At 42.5% G+C, this 19620-nt stretch overlaps 1 protein-coding gene across 2 annotated transcripts; it reads right to left on the bottom strand.

The window, feature by feature from the left end:
• Positions 1-485: 485 nt before the first annotated feature.
• Positions 486-16397, bottom strand: inavab (innate immunity activator b). Of its 2 annotated transcripts, none has more exons than XM_083668759.1 (10): positions 16276-16397; positions 9383-9499; positions 7847-7980; positions 6112-6234; positions 5678-5909; positions 5301-5354; positions 4890-5148; positions 4147-4296; positions 3099-3825; positions 486-959 (listed from the first exon to the last, which is right to left on the bottom strand). In XM_083668759.1, the coding sequence occupies exons 2-10, from the start codon at positions 9435-9437 to the stop codon at positions 867-869; spliced, it is 1827 nt and encodes a 608-aa protein (XP_083524885.1). In that variant the 5' UTR covers positions 9438-9499; positions 16276-16397; the 3' UTR covers positions 486-866. The 2 variants fall into 2 exon arrangements, with proteins under 2 accessions (XP_083524885.1, XP_083524884.1); XM_083668758.1 differs by lacking the exon at positions 16276-16397 and adding an exon at positions 11183-11283.
• Positions 16398-19620: the final 3223 nt, after the last annotated feature.

Here is a 19620-nt window from a genome sequence, read left to right as displayed (position 1 = left end):
TTCTGGTCAAAGCCAGGGAAGATAATGAGCGTGTTTGAGAGCGTAATTTTTGAACAGTTGCTGATCAGTGCCTTACAATACCTGTTGCATGATGAGGATAAAATGTGTCAGACTCCTTCAGTGCCTTCATTGTAGGAGGCACTTTTCATGACCAATCATAGAAATGTGTTCTTGACACGTGTACCTGAATCAGGAAAAGCCCTTATGCCGTGATGTGTAGACTGTGGTAGGATATAAATCATTATGGTATTTGAGATTCCATAAACGTACATGTTCAGTTGATGGTTGTGTGTTGTGTGTGTTGTGTGGTGGTTATTCAAAGAGAATTCATAGGACATTCTATTGAGGATTTTATAACTATTAGCAGCCATGTTTTGTCACTGCCATGAGACATGGATAAACTGCTCCAGCCTGTTCTCGCCTGAATTCTAGTCAGGTCAATCTTGAACTCAAACAAACCCATTGAAATAAAGTTAATACAACACTTGTATTACATTCTTTATTTATTCTACAGAGAAACATTTTCATTTGGTAAAAGAATAACTAAATATATTTTTAGAAATATTTATGATAGTAGTACTTAACACATCAATAGGTCCACTTATAGAAACAAACTGCTAAACCAACCATGAAAGAATGTTCATAACAGATTTTTCACTGTAAAAAAGGGAGGCACACAAGGTAATGTTGTGGTCTGATGCTTCATGCCTTAAGATGATTTTCACTGCTTGTGTTGAGGTATGAAGCCACAGGTCCTCTTTGATATTATGCCCAGTCTTTCCCTAATACCATCACCAAGTCCAATGGTGTAATAAATTAATGAATAAATAGGCTCTGTGAGGGAGGAGGTAGGGAGCCACCTCTCATTACACCTGACTGGCAATCTCAGAGTCGTCCTCCACCAACCACTGCACTGGGGTCCCGTCAGTAGCCCTCTGGAGGACCCGTTTCTGGGGCGCCTGCAGATGTGACAACAAAAAAAAGGGGACATTGTTTCAGCGCCTTGTTTAAAAAAATCTATCTTTTGTATGTTTAATTGGTGATAACATTGTTACTATGATTTGTAGGTCATGTCACAGTATAGAGAGGGCAAACAATTTTAAGTCAGTGCCTACAAGCATGGTGGTGCAGTTACTGTACTTGCAGTCAGCGCTGAGAATTATTTTTATTTTAATCCCTGTTGCAAAGAGCAAGGCCTTAACCACAGTACATTTCACACAACATAGTAAGGTTGGTATATATAGGTACAATAAACCTATAGACAATGTGTACAATATTTTGTACAATACCTAACTCTGTGTAGCTAAAACTGCACCATTCAGAGCACCTTAATGCAAGAACATGATAGTTCAGCCATAGTATAAACAATGATCCAAAACATGGGTGAAGATCTTTCCCTACAGTGAGCCACATTAAGTTAGCATGACATTGCGTGACTCAGAAGTGATGTTGACTATGGGAGGGCCACAGATGCACGCTCTCCCACACTGCAGCTGTCTGAATACCTCACAAACCTCCTTTGGATTGGATGTTCAGAACCTCCCCTGCCTTGAAATGAAGAATGGTGAAGTGTAAGAAGCTACCAAAAGTACCACTACAGCTGTCCACCTTCTTTCAACCCCGGGTCAAGTAAATCATAGCATAAGACAGTAAAACTATACAGGAACGAGTCTACGACATGACCATTCCCACGCCATGCGCTCTGAAAAAACTCATAATAACCAACACTTCTCTTATGATAACCAATGTCTCAAAATGACCAACTCTTGTTTTATACTAATAAATACTGTAGTTAATTTTGTTACAGTTTGTTTTAAGGCATTGCCTTATAAGGCATTGCCATTCCTCTTTCATCCCCCTTGACTTTCCCAGTGTAACTGAATATGTTGCTTTCTGAGGCAAACCTCAAGGTTATGTGCAGCGAGCCATCTGTGAAGCTGACAAAACAGCCACAAGGAGGCCATGGGGTGGGGCTGGAATAATGTATCAAAGTCTCTTTCTCTCAATACAATTCAGCAAGTGTGCTCATTGCCTGTGAACAATGGGGGAAGAAAAACGATAGTGTGAATATGATACAGCGGAACCTGAAGCAATTCAAACCACCATTAGATGTCAAACCTGCTGAGGCACACTTGGCATGTTTGTTCTGTTGTTCATCTAGGTGATGCTTGTTTTCGTGTCAGGTCTGGTTGCTAAACTCATTCATTTACATTGAGTTAGCTCCAAAAGACAAACATTTCTAAGGTGCTCTTCTTTCCATGGAACTAGTGACAGGCCTGGACACAGACTTTCACCAGAAGCCATGTTAACTGATTTGAAATTCCCCTTTCATCCAACACTTGTAGGACACCTGACAGTAAAGCAAAGGGCGTAGGAGTCAGCTGGACATGAGAAGGGACACATTTTGCTCGGGGGATCCGGGGGCAAGCCACCCTGGGATGATTTTATTAAATGCTAATTTCTAGTGACTTTTGAGAAAACAATTTTAACTTATAATTGAAGCAAAGAACTGGCTAAGTCATATTAGCACACCCCTGTCACCTGAACTACCTGTCTTGCGAGTTATCAGACAGATTAATGTGGATGGAGTCGCCCTAGCTAACACAATCAACCATGTACTCTTTCCCTGCTACTGTACAAGACAATATTCAATATGAGTTTTCCAAACAGCCAGAATTATCCAACATCAGCTAGCTACCTTAGCAAGTGCTAGAGATAAAACCTGACACTGCAGCTACAGTAATTACTAGCTAGGAGAAAGCTTATAGTTTCTCAAACATTTACTCACTTTTTAATTATATTTACTGTTTGTTGTTGCCTACAATTACTTTACCCAGTGCGGCTGACAATAGCAGTATGGAGGCCTTTCAAAATAAAAAAAACCTGCAACGAAATCAGCTACATGTTTTTCAAAATAAAGGTCCCAACAGAAAAATAATCCTATTATTATTATTATTATTATTATTGAGGAGGACAATTGTGCTTGCTTCTAACATTGGGGAGGACATATTACCACTGTTCCATCTGCCTCCTTGAGTATCATAAATATAGGGACACTAACTTATTGTGTGAGAGAGGTTGTTGTTGTGGCCGTTTACCTGTTCCTGGTACTTGCGGTGCTGTGAGAGAGGTGACTCATGGCCCGGTGCATTCCGCACTCTGACCGCTCCCTGTCTGTCGAGGGAGCGGGGCCTAGGCTCTCTGAACTGGCTGCGATGGTGCCATGACTTCAACTCCTCATTCACCACCTGCCGAGGAAGACCCCTGGAAGGATGGTATGAGTTCTCCCGGAGCGAGGGGGCACGTGACAGCCTGACATGGGGGGGCAAGGGCCTGGGAGCCAGATGAGGATGCACAGGGGCCTCTTCGTACCAGTACTCATATCTGCTGGAGGTACAGGGGGGGAGCGGGCTGTGATAGATCCGTCCCATGTCCATCTCAGGTGAGTAGGCCATCCCCTCATCGCAGTAGCCCCTGTGGAAGCTGGGGCTGGACTGAGGCTGGGGGTTTTGGTAAAAGCCAGGGCCTGGGAATGCCAATGGTCCACGATTGTCGTTCAGGCTGGAGTGCTGATACCGACAGGCTGGCTGGATCTGCCGGGGCAGGTCACAGGGCATGTCACTACACGGGGAGCTCGCATAAGATGGGGCAGAATGTTCAGAGTTACTATCCTCAGAGCCGGAGTGGTACAACGGGTTTCCGTAGATCACCCTTGGAGGAAGGGGCTCTGGAGCCGTTATCATATAATCCGTCAGTCGCCTTCTAGGACCTCGTGCACGACCTCGGTCCTTATCGGGGTCAAATGAAGGTTGAGTGTTGGGAAGCCTGTGAAAACCACACAGGAGCATGAGTACTCTCCTCTGTCAAAACCATTAGAATTGTCTGATGATTGAATTACGATGAATGGTGACAATTCAACATCCAGGACAAAAAACTGTACTCCCTCTCTAAGCCATCTACTCCAAGTTAAGTGCTTTCACAAACACTCTGTGTCGTCTAATGATTGGTGATTACATGATGATTGATAATAATGTGTAGACAGCAGACTTAAGTCAAATACATGGATCAAATACATGTGGCAAATATTTCAAAGCCTTGAGTGGACTCAGAGACCACTGACAGTCCACATCGAGACCTGGGATGTACCTGAGAGAGAGCTGGCGACGCAGGTGCATCTCCGGGGTGGAGGGGGCGCTGTTGGACTGGATGTGGCACAGCCGTATATGGGAGAATGGTAAGGCAGTGTCTCCCATGCAGGCTTCCAATGGAGGCAACACTGGGGTCACAGCTGGACTACTGCAGAGAGATACCATGGGAGGACGGGGAGGAGAGACAAGTGGTTTATATGACTCTATGACTATTCTAGAGGTGTTTGTACATATGGGGGCTAAGTGAGTGCATGTGCTTCACACATAAACCGGTTCTATGTACCCGTGCACAGGTTCTCGGGCTGCCACTCAAATACAAGTTGCAACTTGAATCAGAATGTTCCTGAGTAATATCCTCCCCATAAATAACAAGGTATGCCTTAATGCCAGTTTGAATGATACCACTTCAAAAAGAACTCGTTTTTCAAATGCTAAATGGAGATTAAGTTTCAGATTTAGTGCTGTCAGAGCAGATTCCAGACCTTGTGGTTTCTCATTAGGGTCGACCTATTTGATGTTGAACTCTGATGCTTATTTTAAACCACTAAATGCATTTATTCTGAAGTCAAGGCAAACTTGTATTACATGGCAACCATTACTAAGCCGTAATGACTTGTGTATAAAAGGGGTTTCACCAACCTGAGGTTTCAATTATGGCTATTCTTGGGTTTTCCTGCACAATAAACTCAAGGGTGTGGTTCATATGAAATTACAGGAGGCAATGAGAGGTACTCCATTTACCTTGACTTGCTGCTACCAGAGCGTGACTTCTTGATCTTCTGGTAAGGCTGGTCCAGACTAGACTCTGTCCAGGGAGAGTGCTCAATGGGAGGAGCCTCATACTCAAGGCTCGTGTTGAAGCGGGGCCTCAGCTCCTCCAGGGTTGGAAGGGGAGTCAACAGTGTGGGCTGTGAGGGGGCAAGGGGAGGCTGAGGAGAGTCTGCTGGTCCTGGGTGAGGGGGCTCCACGGATGGCTGAGATGACTGACTGGTCACCTCTTCTGGAAAAGAAATCGAGAGATGATTAATTTTGAATGTTGTCATTTACATTGTGGCAAATAAGATCAGTCTATGCACAAACCAGTGCTTCATCTCTCACCCATACAACATTTGAGGAGTAGTCTTTGCACAAAGTAGCATTTTTTTGTCTCACCTTCGTCGAGCACAGCCGAATCGGAGAGAGAGCTGTCATCAGAGGTGCCCTGATCTGGAAACACAAGCAAAGCAAACATGCAACTGTCTTAGTGTATGAGAAATAAGACTGGAATTCTCATTCAGGGCAGAGAAGAGAGGTTCCCATGCAATGTCCCTCTAGCAGGGGTTGGGGAGAATTCCATTTCGATTAAATTAATAATAAATCGCACATCATATTTCAATAAAAACTTGACATTTATGTGATTTCATCACAACCCTGTTCTCTAGTGCAGACATGGCCCACAACCTGTGTTGTCTCGAGTCACTCTCAACACAGACAATAGTGTCAGATATTTTGGTCATGATCTCAGTCCCTGTTGTCAGGACAGCACTCACCTCTTGGTGTGTTGATGCAGCCTGAGCGGGGTAACGACCGACCGTGCTGGAGGCGAAGCTGAAAGGCAGTGTCCTGCAGCACTTCGATTTTTTTCTCCTCACGTTTGCACTGCTGTGCCCGGCTCCTCTTCACCGCCTTACTGAGGTGCTCCTCGCGGCAAAGTCTTCGCGCCGCCTCGTATATCTGCAGCTTCAAGGCCAACTCAGCCTCCACACAGTTCAGCTCTGAGTCCTACATGGGCATGAAACAGGCAGGAAGACATGAGTTGCTGAACATTAAAGATCTCTTTACCTACTGCTGAGATGACTGACGTGTTGATTTTAATCAAGTACTTTTATTGGAGAATTTGGCACTCTGTACACCTGCGTGTGAGGCTTAAATTCAACGTAAAATGGGAGTAGTGGCTACGCCCAACCCCTGTAAGGCCCAGTACCTCTGCTCCATGTGGGATGCTCTGCTCGTCCAGTTTGAAGGCTGCTCCAATGCGTCTGCGAATGTGGGGAGGCTTCTCTCCAGGCAGCGATGGGTAATCTGCTGAGAGGCGACCAGTCAGCTCCTATATGGCACAGGAAGCAGACATCAGGGATGTGACCCGTTCTTATATCCAAGTTGGCCACAATGTGAGGCATCATATTCTGTTTATACAACACATCAAGTGAGGAATGTGAATACATGTCCTCTTTATAACCTTATTAATTAAAGGTTGTCCACTCAGATTGAGCCATACAGAGCTGCTTCTGAGGTAATCCCCAATTTGATCCAACAGCTACCTTATCTCAAGTTAATTTTGTTTTCCATCTGGAAACTACTGTACACAAATATACACCTCACCGAGCACTTTACTAGGAACACTATACTAATACTGAGTAGGGCCTCCCTTTGCTCTCAAAACAGCCTCAATTCTTCGTGTCATTGATTCCACAAGGTGTTGGAAACATTCCTTTGAGATTCTGGTCCATGATGACATCACACAATTCCTGCAGATCTTTCAGGTGCACTTTCAAGCTGTGAGTCTCCCGTTCTACCACATCCCAAAGGTGTTCTACACTGAACTCATTGTCATGTTCACGAAACCAGTTTGAGACGACTTTTGCTTTGTGACATGGTGCATTATCATGCTGGAAGTAGCCATTAGAAGATGGGTAAATTGTGGCCATGAAGGGATGCACATGGTCAGCAACCATTACACCACCTCCACCATGAGAAGGTGTACAGGTGTTCCTAATAAAGTGTTCGGTGAGTGTATCTGTTCAATACATGTTGGGACCTGGAAGAGTGTTATGCAATGCTGCTTTTCCAAAGATTCCACCCTTTCACAACACATTCACAGGGCCTCACCTGCCCAGAGTTTCCAATCTCCAATCATTGGCCAGCCCCTCAAGCTAAACTTAAAACCAAACCTTGAGCATGAGGGAGTGCATTATTACTGATTTCATTTGGGAACAGACATAACCCACAACCTGTGTTGTCTTGAGTCACTCTCAACACAGACAATAGTGTCAGATATTTTGGTCATGATCTCAGTCCCTGTTGTGTACCTAAGAAAAGGGAGAGGTGTCATCAGAGCCTCCCTCTAACACACCTCAACAAGTCCCGACAGGAGGGCCAAGCCCAATCGTCAACAGGAATGATCAGGTCCCAGAGTTTCACTCTGAAACAGCTCGTTACAGAGGACTGTTACGTAACAATGACTGATGAGACAGAGACAGAAACAGGCTGCATTCATTTTGAGCCAGGCATGGGAGAAAGAATTCAGTGCAGTATAATAGACACGCATAAGGTCCACTGACTGACTCTAAATTCCCATGTATGTGTCACTCAAAAATCCATAAGGAAAGGGACAGTTGTGTCCTCATCAGTCAGGAAAAAGCAATGGGTTACAGAGAACTATGGACAGTCTATGTCTCTGAAGTGTCAGTGTTACAGTGTGTAAATACTAATGCCATGATTAATATTCCTTTTTGGTTTCATATGACACGAAAAAAAAAAAGAGGAATGTAGCTAACTGGAAGTCACAGTCATGGTTTAACTCTTGGGGAAATTCCCAGTCATGTTATGGTAAACACTCTCTGAACCCTGATCAGAGTGTGTGTATGAGTATGCTTATACATGTGTATGTGAGTGACTGCGTGTGCATGTGTAATGGGGTATGAGTCAGGGATACTCACAGCCTCTCGGATGCAAAGTTTCTTCAGCTCCAGTAGGCACAGCTCCAGCCGGTCCTCCAGTGACTGGTGCTTGAGCTTCACAGCCCGGGTATGGGTGGTCACGTCTTTCATAATGGTAGTGGGACTGTCAGGCCCTGGGACACAGAACAGCAAAGAAGCTACAGTGAGGTCTTACGACTGAAATGTGACCATGGACAACTATAGATAGCTGCACTCTCTCTTAAGCTTTCAATTTGTCATGCTTGCCTGTCAAATTAATATGGTAGATGCCCTGAACACTGTATCAGGAAAACAGATGGCCCATCTAGTCTGAGGGAATCACACATACGGTGACTAAAGGAGAAATTAAAAGTGAACAATGCAGCTAACCCATCCAATGCAAAGTAAAAAAAAATGTTGCAGCAGCTTCGCCTGACTTATTCTTTTTACCTCCAATCACAATGCTGTATTTTTTAAAATGTTATTTAACCAGAAAAGCCCATTGAGACAAAGTCTCTTTTGCAAGGGAGACCTGGCCAAGAAAGCAGCAGCAGTCAATAAAACATTCAGATGTTTGCTGCAATGTTCCTAAGGTGGCACCTTGACTCCAGGCTGACGGCTGTTTTGAAAGATAAACGAATCAACGTTTTGTTGACCAAGACCGAAACTGTCATGAAAGTTTGATAGGATCAATGTCTGAGTAAAACCAAGGCAACAAACAATGTCTGGGTGCCATCTTGGAATAGTTATGTGTCTCTAAAGTGTTGGTGACTAATGACACTAGGTTAATTCTCAGGGCCAGGAAATGACCCCAGGCAAACTGCATTGTGTGCCACATGCCTTCAGAGATTAGAGCCAAATCCCTGCAGGTACTGATTGACATCAACCACTGGAGGTGTGACTGAGAGACAAAGAGACCACAGAATAACTACCATCACAGTGGCAACAACGCAGGAGGAAAATTACAAACAAAAACATGCAGACTGTCTGGATTGATAAGCTCCCATTGTGGAAAGCAGACAGTGCATGCCTACATTACATATGGGATGAGGAATGTGACCAGCAATAGCTACTGGCAGAAACTAGTGGTAGTTGCTGCTTGCTACTTCATTTACTATGAGGTGGAGCCGTGGTCAAATGCAAAGCAACATCTTGCAGTTAATGACACCAAAGAACCCTTTCTTTGCTCATCATTTCTCATGTACAGCGAGTTAAGAATCAAGACAGCCCAGCTCTGAACCAAACCACGTCCTTATGTAGAGAAGCAGTCCAGGAACAAACTTAAGTTTTAGCCTACACTCACGGCATACAATATAATAATAATAATAATAATAATAATAATAATAATAATAATAATCTAATATATGCCATTTAGATGATGCTTTTATCCAAAGCGACTTATATTGCAGTGAGTGCATACATTTTTCAGTATACATCATAATAAGAAGAGCAAATATATGGATCTTTAATGTTAATTGTCTCATCTCCTTTCAATGGAGTCATTAATTGCTTAGCCCATCATTTGCATTTAGGTCTAAAGGTATAAAGGGTGCTTACCAGAGTGGAGGATGATACCACTGTCAGTGTCACTGATTTCTTCTTTAACCTCCATATCTGTGGTTCAGCTGGTCTTCACGAGTGGAGGCACAGGATAATGTCCCGTTTCACAAAGGCCTGTAACGTTAATAATGTAGCCTATGCTTTTAGTTTGTTCTTGTTTAACATTTTCAAGGAGGTCTCACCAATATTGTAATGGATTCAACAAATAGCCTAGTGCTGAAACTCCAGTACGGAGAATGACGATCATGTGTAGTTATCAATGCCTGCAAGAAATATCCATTTGGGCTATAGTTAAGTGATGTAGCAGTAGCATAGAGAGAAGACTATACTTACACCACTTAGTCTAACCCAGAAAAGGTCATGTGACCCAAAGTCACAGGGGTAAAACCAAATTCTTTGGTGTGTAAACAATGGTGCTTAATAGGGCCATTCTTTCACATTTCTTAGAGCTATTCCCTGCAGCTATGCCCTGTCAGCAGAGCCCCACCAGGGGTGACTGACCATCTCCCACACCGTGCGTCCTCAGGTGAATGTTTAGCCTGCAGCTAATGGGGGAGCTACTTTCAAGAGGTTGAAAAATGCCTGAACACAAAAGAGGACAGCAGGCCACCAGTAATCATACAGACAAGAAATTACGCTTTATAGCCTTCTTGAGTGGCCAAAGAGCACAGAGTAGCTGTAGTTGGGTCAACGCAGATATGATAATGTTGTTAAAGCGGAATGGCTTAGCCTACATACTTTGGTAACATTTTCTTTAACATCTCATCTAGCCAATAGTCAAAATCTGTTGACAAAACAGTGTACGCAACGAAAATGAATCAAAGTAATACACTACAAATGTATACATTTATGTGTTGATAATAACAGCTCTTAATAACCACTGGTAGGCTTTTCCCTGCAACAAGGCCACTACATGCCCTATAATACTGGGATTGGTCATGTAGAGTAGGGGCCAGTTGCTGTATGACTCAGGTATGACATCCTCTGACATCAGCGTGATCCTAGAGCCTAGACCACCACAGTGTCCAATCAATGCATGAGTATGACACATACTTGTTATACTTAAGAGTCTAGTGAGCTTCCTGTGACTGTGGTTGTTTGTGAAACTCTCACGTCATTACATTGACAGATTGCAATCTCAGTTCTGGGAATGATTGACTCGAAAAAGTTAAGGGCCATATAATTGGCTGATGCAACTGTGTGCCGAAGGCGTGTTTAACAACAATGCACATTACTCTGAACTGCTTAAATCTAAAGGCAACTTCTTCCAGTAGGCCTATACTTTTATGCAAAAAAGTGTGTGTAAGTTGAATTCTTTAGATGAATTGCAATCTCAGTTCTACATACAAGGGAAGGAGGTAGGAATTAGCGGAAAAAAACTTGTGAAGATTAGCTTTGGGAGTCCTCAAACACAGCATAAATTGAGCACAATAAAACTCAAGTGTGAAGTCTGAAACATTAAATCCCCTATTGTAATGTTGATTACAAGTAGAAGTACAAGTATGTTAAGTTACTACATAGAATAAAGAGAGTAAAATCTTACTGACTTGTCAATAACACATCAATGAGGTGTCAATCATCTCCCCAGGTAGCCTTAAATGATGTATAACAATGAGGACAAAAGCCCCCCACCTCTTCCAAGAAACAGCTTAATCTAATATGTCATGGCTACGGTGGGCTACATGATCAGGCAGCTAGACTGGGCAGTGGGCAATTGACACACAAATTTGTCGTAACGCATAGGCTACACATTAAATATACATTTTCACATAATCAACAGCAAACAAATGCACTTACATTGTGAAAATCATGGCACAGAAGCCGGTTTCTGGAAACTGCCTTCTTTCGTATTCCTCACATAAATGGAAATGAACGAAGGAAGAACTGCTTGTGAGTAGAGGCAAGGTGGGAGGGGAGAAGAGACTCACCCACAGAGGGGAGTGGCGCCAGCAAGCACATACCTGTGCTGAGTTCAGGACAGGAGCAGGCCAGGCGATTTAATGCTCGACCGCTCCTACACTTAGGGTTGGTCAGAGCTGTGTAAATAATACTAACAAAATGGAATGATAACATTTCACTTAGGCTCGTATCACTCTAGTAAAAACGGTGAGGTGACAACCAGGTGAATATGAATACAGACTACTACCCATTTGCCAAATATGTATAGAGACTTTGACATTTAACAAGTCAGCTGCGGTCATTGATTTCACAAACATAGCACAATCTAGCAGTGAGTACCAGAGTAAACAGCATACCACTGGAAGTACAATGTGATAATCACTGTATAAAGGCCTGTCTCTTCCACATAGAGTTATCTGGCTCTGTTGTGTGCTCTGCACACAACTGCATTTAAAACATTTGACAAAATTAGTCAACAACAGCATCTATTGTCATAATCTATTACATCGGAATTGTAACGTTTTGGTTCACAATTTGTAAACATGCACACTTACTGCCCTCTCCTGATCATTTCAGACAAAATGTCCGGGAGTCTATCCAAACCTGCCATTGTTCTGCATTGGGAGGTTTTTTGCATCAATTACCAAATATTAGCCTAATATACTATTAATACAATAGGCTAAATGATATAAAAATAACTTCTGATACTAGAATATAATTTTAAATTAAATTTTAAATCTTTGGTACGATGAAGCTTTTTCTTTCTTGTATATGTCCAACCAATCCCCAGCCACCATCTTCGTATAAAGTGTGTGTGGGACGACGACGACGACACATGGTGGTGGGATACTCCATGTGGAATATGTAGACACAGCACCTGCTCCACAACTGCATGGTTTACATTCACTCAGTCCTGATATTCACTCTGGCTCTCCAAGAATGTCAATCCTTAGAGACCCTGATAAAGCCCCCACAATTCCCAGACACCCGAGTATCACATCTCATACGACATGGCACCAAGACAGCAGAAGTTATAAAATAGGAGGTGGATATTTGGTTCAGTCAATTCCGCTTTTAGGCTACACACTGTAAGCTATTTGCTCCAAGTTCATAACAGTAGTATAACAAGTTCATAACAGTAGAATAAAAACTGTGGTCTATTAAACTATGCATGCAATGCATAGCATTAGTTACAGTAAGCAAATCTATTTGTAATCTGGTTTCTTTGTGCACTAGTCTAGAACAGGATGGCACATTCCACACTGTACAATTCAATATTGTAAAATAAAGACAATATGCAAGGCCAATCTAGATTAGATTGGGTGAAAGGGGACATTGAACATGGCTTTGTTTGACATCCATGCTTTGTATTTCCACAAATGGGATTTCCATAGGATTGAGGAGAGAGACTCGTTAAGCCTATCTGAAGATTAAATCTCCATATTCTCTATAGTGACCTGCAGATTCCTATCGTTGCACTTCCTGGGTCTACAGTGGGTGGGAGCAGTGTGTTCACAGAGAGCTCTGAGCGGGTGGTGTTGTAGTGATCCCCCCACGGTCCTGTCCATTCAGACAAGGAGCTCATGTGTACAAAGACCAGCGGTGAACCATGCCCGGTACAAAGCTGGGAGTAGCACAGTCTGCTTTACACTGCCACTCTCTCAACCGTGCCAACAAAAGCCTCATGGATGACTGGGCCTTCCACTCTCTTTTTTTCCCCCTCTCTCCCTCCATTTTCTCTCTCCATCGCTCCACTCTCTCTGCCTATCCTCTGGGGGCAGTCTCAGGGAGGAACAATATCTGCTGACAATGAGGACATTTCAGGTGATGGAGGCACAATGCTCCTAATTTAATATCAGTCTACTATTATTGATGTACTGCGACATCGGTAACATGGGTCACGGTGCCGCAAACAGTATTGCTTCCTGGCAACCGAGCTCACACAAGTCTCGAACCTGATTCCTCTCTGTTGCCAACACACCTGATGTAAACCAGCTACGCCAACAAAAAACTGTGTAAAAAGCACTGCAGAATCAGACCAGCACAAAACCAAGGGACAGAGATTGTGTCATGTTGAAGGGAATTCAGCAGCTGGCAAAACAACATTCCCCAAATGTTCTTGTGTCTCTCTATAACAAACTGCTACTAGCTTCCGTACAGCTATTAGCTTCCAGAGGAGTAAGAAGAAAGACCTTATCTTTTCAACATGTAGGCTAACACTGAACAACTTCACTGGCATCAGTAATTAGTAGGCAATTTGAAAATACACTAGATTACCATGCTCCTGCTGGCGGAAAGACGTTTTAAAAACCCTGAATAAACAAGACTCTCAGGGCTACTGAACTCTCCCACACCCTTCTGGTTGGTGCCTGTGTGGCCTTCAGAGGCACTGATTTAGGATAATGAAGATGTGTAACGGAAATGTATTTCAAATGTGCAAAAGCACAGACAGTTCGTCTCTGATGTGGACTGCACAGTCTCCAGCTTCCACACCACCAGCCAAACCCAAAATGGATGTGTGCCATGAGCCATAGGAATACAAGCCTTCACAGTCATTACCATTGTGGCTGTGCTTTAAGCCATCAACACCACTTCACAGGGAGCACTGGTGAGGTCTCAGTTGCTGCCTGCCCTCTTCTTAACATTCTGAGGGGTGTGGGGATATTTTAGTCCAAGAAAAACATTTGCTTACCAGTGGGACTGGTCTAATGAACACTTAGAAATCTGTTTTGGAAACATTGGAACATTGGAATTAGGCTACCACACATACAAAAGATGGAGAAAGTAGGCTAATGCAAAATGGGCCTCAGCGTTGAGGACGAGAGGCAGTGACATCCGGTACATGTGCCTGACACTAACTCAATGGACTACTGAAGGGCCACTGAAGAGAGAAGTAAGGCTGAAGGCCCTGTTCAATCAAGACCTTTAACCAGGGGAGGAAAGGCAAAACATGGGTCACACACAGGAGGCAACAAATGGGAGCCAATCCTATACCTCTGCCTACCCATCCAATTGTATTTCATTCTTAATTTCCTCTATTTGCTCTGACAGGGTTTGGGCTACTGTGTCCTCTTTCTATCTTTTGTTATTCACCAAAGAGGAAGTTCACAGTTCCTTCACTTTAAGAACTGTGCAAATTCAAAGCTTGGTAACGGAATGCCTATAAAATCTCCCTGTTTTTTTTTAATGTAATCATGTTTTCTCAAAACTCTGTTAAATAAGCTCCCAAATAAAGATTCAAATAGGTCTGCAGAAAGAGTGGGGTGTTAGCTGCTGAGTTTGACAACATTTCTTTTGGTTGTTGAACTCCAGTAAGTGAAGTGGATTAATATCCGGTAACAGAATGACGGGAACAGAACTACCATATGCATAAACAGTCCACAAAAAGTTGCATTACTCAGGGAAACAGTAAGAATGTTGTAAAAAAAATTGACTAGATTGTTGCATCACAGAGGTGACTGTCACGCGTCGGCTATCACACACCCTGAGATGATGATCAAGTTCTCAAGCTCCGCCCACACATGCCATCACCCTGGTCATAACCCTGCAATGCCACAGATTCCAACACTGTTCACCCTCGTTTCCAGCACGTCCCACAGTCCCTGTTGCATTTAGAGACCACTTCCTCAATAGAGTGACACATGTCAGACAGACACACTCCTTAGAGGCAACAACCTTTAAGAGGCCAGCATGGAAAATGTAAGCATACTAGTCTATGCAGTTACTGAAGGGTTTTGAGCTGTTGGATTGATGAAACAGAAGGTTTTTTTTTTTAGGGAAAAGGGACCTTGAGCAAATTGGCCCTACCCTGGATATTCCACACCACATGGTAGATGCATGTTGGCTTGTCTGCTGTGGCTTAGGAATCAGACATCTGCTTTATACTGTATCCAAGAAATATAATCTGGATGACATAATTGGGTACCCTGATACTGAAAATAAATGGGTTTAGGCAAAATTCATGAGCAACTTCATGCATATTTTTTGGTAAGAGGGCCAATCCCGAGCTCTGGCAACATCTCCTCTAGAGGGGCTCAGGATTCAGGAACCCCTTTATTATTAATATTAATAATCTAGCATCTCAATTTCATATAGCTACTTGCATTAGAAGAAATGGCAAATTAAGGTTTATGATAAATGATTAGGCCCATGTTTAACTTCAGCAGTTAAATTCAAGCTTTATCTCTCTTTCTTCCTTCAGATTTTAGAAGTGTGTTTGATTTGCAGATTTTGCACCGCAGTGTACATACCATGCGGGATTATTCAACTATAATTAAGTCTTCCATTTGATTATTCATTAATTCAGGAAGTTGTGATGAACACGATTACCTAAATTCCTTTACTGTAATGTCTCCTGTACATAACTTTTATATTTTAAAATCAAGAGCAGGCCTTACCAACACAAATAAAAATGTAACAAATGCATCACGTGATATTCTCACATGTAGCCTAGGCCTAATTTCTGTCCTGTAGTGTTCAATTTACAGTACGACATGCCATTCCATTAGAGCAGCACTAGGCTATTATATAGTAGGCTTATAGTTATAGCAGAGTGTGGCTTGAATTGGTAACACTGCAAAGCATACGAAGGCAATTTGAAAAAGCACATAATACTGGATGCAAATCACAGACAAAGCACACATAACTTGAATGCAAACATTTGATGTGCATGTATTTGCATGGACAACCTTTTCTTTTCCAATAAAATAATGTGACCCGTTTTAAAGGGGCCAGTCATACACTATAGCGTCTCATCTAGGGTTAGAAAATGCATTTGTTTTCATAATACAAAGAAAAATGAAGCCAATAAAGTCTACCAGTAATTTTGCATAATTTCCTCCTAAACTAAAAAAGGTTGGCAGAACTTGTAGTTAGCGAGCTAGCTGTTGTTAGCAACATGAATTTCTATACTCGTCAGATTGTAGCTAGCTATAATGTAAAACAAATAATTCGTTATTATTTGAAATAGACAAGAAAAGAAGTGACCATACCTCCTTCCAAGATATTTCGAAGGTCCAATTGTGTGGAGCGTACAAAAACTTTGCAGGGCCATATCAAAACTCATCCACGTTTTTCAACTGTAGAGAGTTTTTGCGTTCAAACACTTGAGAGGGTAGTCGCAACGGGAGACGTCGTAGTACCATTCCGCCAAATAGGGGTGGAATGTTTGACTGATTATACTGTCTTTTCCATACAAGTTCAGTTATTTCACATGCAATGGATATGTTTTCATGTATTTTCGTGTAATTACAATCGACTAAATGCTAACACAACATTAAGATACAGGAGATTATTTTCGAAGATTAACGTTTAACGATTAACTACTGCACCCCTAAGTCTCTCGTTATTGGAAGTTCCTTTTCCCTCTGGAAAAAGCCTCATCAAGTACCTCGATTTTCAAAGTTACCAAAGAGATTCCACCATAACAAGCACCTGAAATCACAGATAGACCCAATGCAGCCAGATGCCGGTGTTTGGTCCATACATGTAGGTCAATACATTTCAAAGCAGATAGCCCACAAAATTACTGGACTTTATGGGACAAGGACTCACATATGCAGTGTAGTACAGTAATTGGGAAGCAGCTTCAAAACGCTAGATGGCAGGAGTGCATTACATTGGGCCAGACTAGAGCGGCTGTGCTGCAAAAGGTCTGCATGGACGTGTTTGCAACGACGTGTTTTTAAAAAAAATGATAACATATTATTATAATTGTATTCAATAAAAGGTTTCAATATTTGGAATCAAGTAGCCTAATTCAGTATCACGTAGAATATGCCGAGAACATTTTCAGTGCAATTAGGATCGAAAATCCTTGTCATAACTAAACCATGTCGTTAGTATGTTTCACATTTTCCTAAATTTGGGAAAGATCTTGTTTTCCATTTGCTCTTTTTTCCAATGAGCTACATCAGTCTATTGTATATATTAGATTAGATTAATTATTCTGTTGTGGGTGGTTGCAGTTTTTGCTGAGATAAAGGGTTATTGGAAAGTATAGCAAAACGGATTATTTTAGGGTTAGGGTTAGTGGCAATATGCTGAATGATTACAAGTGCTGCCATTTCTTATGGTGTCTTGTCTAGGCTAGTTGATTTTTCCAAAACTGTCTGAACCACAAAATAATCAGTGGCACATAATAACGGTTTATATATTTGAATGTAACAATGAATCAGGCTATTAATTAATTTTGTTAATTAACTATGAATTATTTCAAGTTTTAATGCACCTTTTGTCTTACGATCTGAAACCGAAATAAACGATCTGAAACCGAACTAGACGTGCCCCTTTTCGTGTAACCAAGCCACAGCCAACCATGTGATCACTTCAGAGTGGTATTTCTGGCTGAATGTTTTACACCTTCTCCACGTTTTTGTAGAGTATGCACAGCCTATCTAGGTTACTTCTGTCGCTCTGTTCAACTGCTCTGACCACAAATGTGAACCACTGTAAACACATTAACTGCACTACTTTGCAAGAAAGAATATGCAAAAACGCGTTTAGAAATTGTTGCCAATTTATTAAAATAAAACATTTACATAAGTATTCAGACCCTTTACTCAGTACTTTGTTGAAGCACCTTTGGCAGCGATTACAGCCTCAAGTCTTCTTGGGTATGACGCTACAAGCTTGGCACACCTGTATTTGGGGAGTTTCTCCCATTCCTCTCTGCAGATCCTCTCAAGCTCTGTCAGGTTGGATGGGGAGTGTCAGTGCACAGCTAATTTCTGGTCTCTCCAGAGATGTTCAAATCCGGGCTCTGGCTAGGCCACTCAAAGACATTCAGAGACTTGTCCCAAAGCCACTCCTGCATTGTCTTGGCTGTGTGCTTAGGATTGTAGTCCTGTTGGAAGGTGAACCTTCGCCCCAGTCTGAGGTCCTGAGTGGTGCCTGGTTTCCTCCAGACGGGACGTTTGGCATTCAGCCCAAAGAGTTCAATCTTGGTTTCATCAGAGCAGAGAATCTTGTTTCTCATGGTCTGAGAGTCCTTGGCAAACTCCAAGCGGGCTGCCATGTGCTTTTTACTGAGGAGTGGCTTCTGTCTGGCCACTCTACCATAAAGGCCTGATTGGTGGGGTGCTACAGAGATGGTTGTCCTTCTGGAAGGTTCTCCCATCTCCACAGGCCAGCTCTAGGAAGAGTCTTGGTGGTTCCAAACTTCTTCCATTTAAGAATGACGGAGGCTTTTTTTTGGTACCCTTCCCCAGATCTGTGCCTCGACACAATCCTGTCTCGGAGGTCTACAGACAATTCCTTAAACCTCATGGCCTGGTTTTTGCTCTGACATGCACTGTCAACTGTGGGACCTTATGTAGACAGGTGTGCGCCGTTCCAAATCATGTCCAATCAGTTGAATTTACCACAGGTGGACTCCAATCAAGCCGTAGAAACATCTCACAGATGATCAATGGAAACAGGATGCACCTGAGCTCAATTTCGAGTGTCATAACAAAGGGTCTGAATACTTATGTAAAGGTGATATTTCAGTTTTTTTTTTTTTTTATAAATTAGCAACAATTTCTAAAAACCTGTTTTCGCTTTGTCATTATGGGGTGTGTAGATTGATGAGGAAAATAAATTATTTAATCAATTTTAGAATAAGGCTGTAACATAACAAAATGTGGAAAAAGTTAAGGCGTCTGAATACTTTCCGAATGCACTGTATGTCTTTTAGTAACTGGTTGGGGCTCTGGGACAAGGCCCAGCACATATTCTGCTCTATACCACAGTATGTTGTCTCTCATAGCCAGAAGAAACGATTTGCTCCAATCCGACTCATTGTTTTGACCAGAGCAGATCTCTCTGAATCCACATCTTGGAAAATGCTGGGATAAGCATCTCCATCGTACAGCACCACACACCAGTGTCCTATCAGGTCTTCAGTGACTTCTCCCACTTGAAGAAATGTGCCTTGGCTTTGGTCCGTTTTACAGTTCATGGTTGTTTGTCCTTCATCAGCTGTATGTTCATCTTGATACTACATACTTTTCCATTCCATCCAGTATGTCTGCTCACCAGGATCAAATGTACCGGTTTCAAGCTCTTTTGCTTGACAGTGGGGGCACTCTCTGTACATGCACTCTTTGGTCGGATTCTGGCAACATAAAGACTCTGTCAAACTCTTAATGTTGTGTTGTGGAAATTCTCCACTGTAGTATATGTAGTATTCAGTAAATGTGAGATTCAAGACCTAAGCGTCTTGTTAAAGCCACAATATAAGGTTATTACACTTGCAAGTGGAGAGACACTCCAAACAGAAGTTCAGCGAGATCTCTGATACGCAGCTCAGCAACCTTCCTCCTTATAGAACACAATCAAGGACAAAGATAGGGATG

The sequence above is a fragment of the Argentina silus genome (genome assembly GCF_951799395.1).
Source record: "Argentina silus genome assembly, chromosome: 4".
NCBI classification, from domain to species: Eukaryota; Metazoa; Chordata; class Actinopteri; order Argentiniformes; family Argentinidae; genus Argentina; species Argentina silus.
This window is presented reverse-complemented; position numbering and strand designations above follow the sequence as displayed.

Bases quoted from the DNA above. Each gene is read 5' to 3' on its own strand.
- inavab (XM_083668759.1), bottom strand. From the start codon at position 9,437: ATGGAGGTTAAAGAAGAAATCAGTGACACTGACAGTGGTATCATCCTC. The intron at 5,355-5,677 runs GTGAGTGCTGTC...TTGTGTTTCCAG, and splicing joins CTGCATCAACACACCAAGAG to ATCAGGGCACCTCTGATGAC. The intron at 960-3,098 runs GTAAACGGCCAC...TCACATCTGCAG, and splicing joins ACCGCAAGTACCAGGAACAG to GCGCCCCAGAAACGGGTCCT.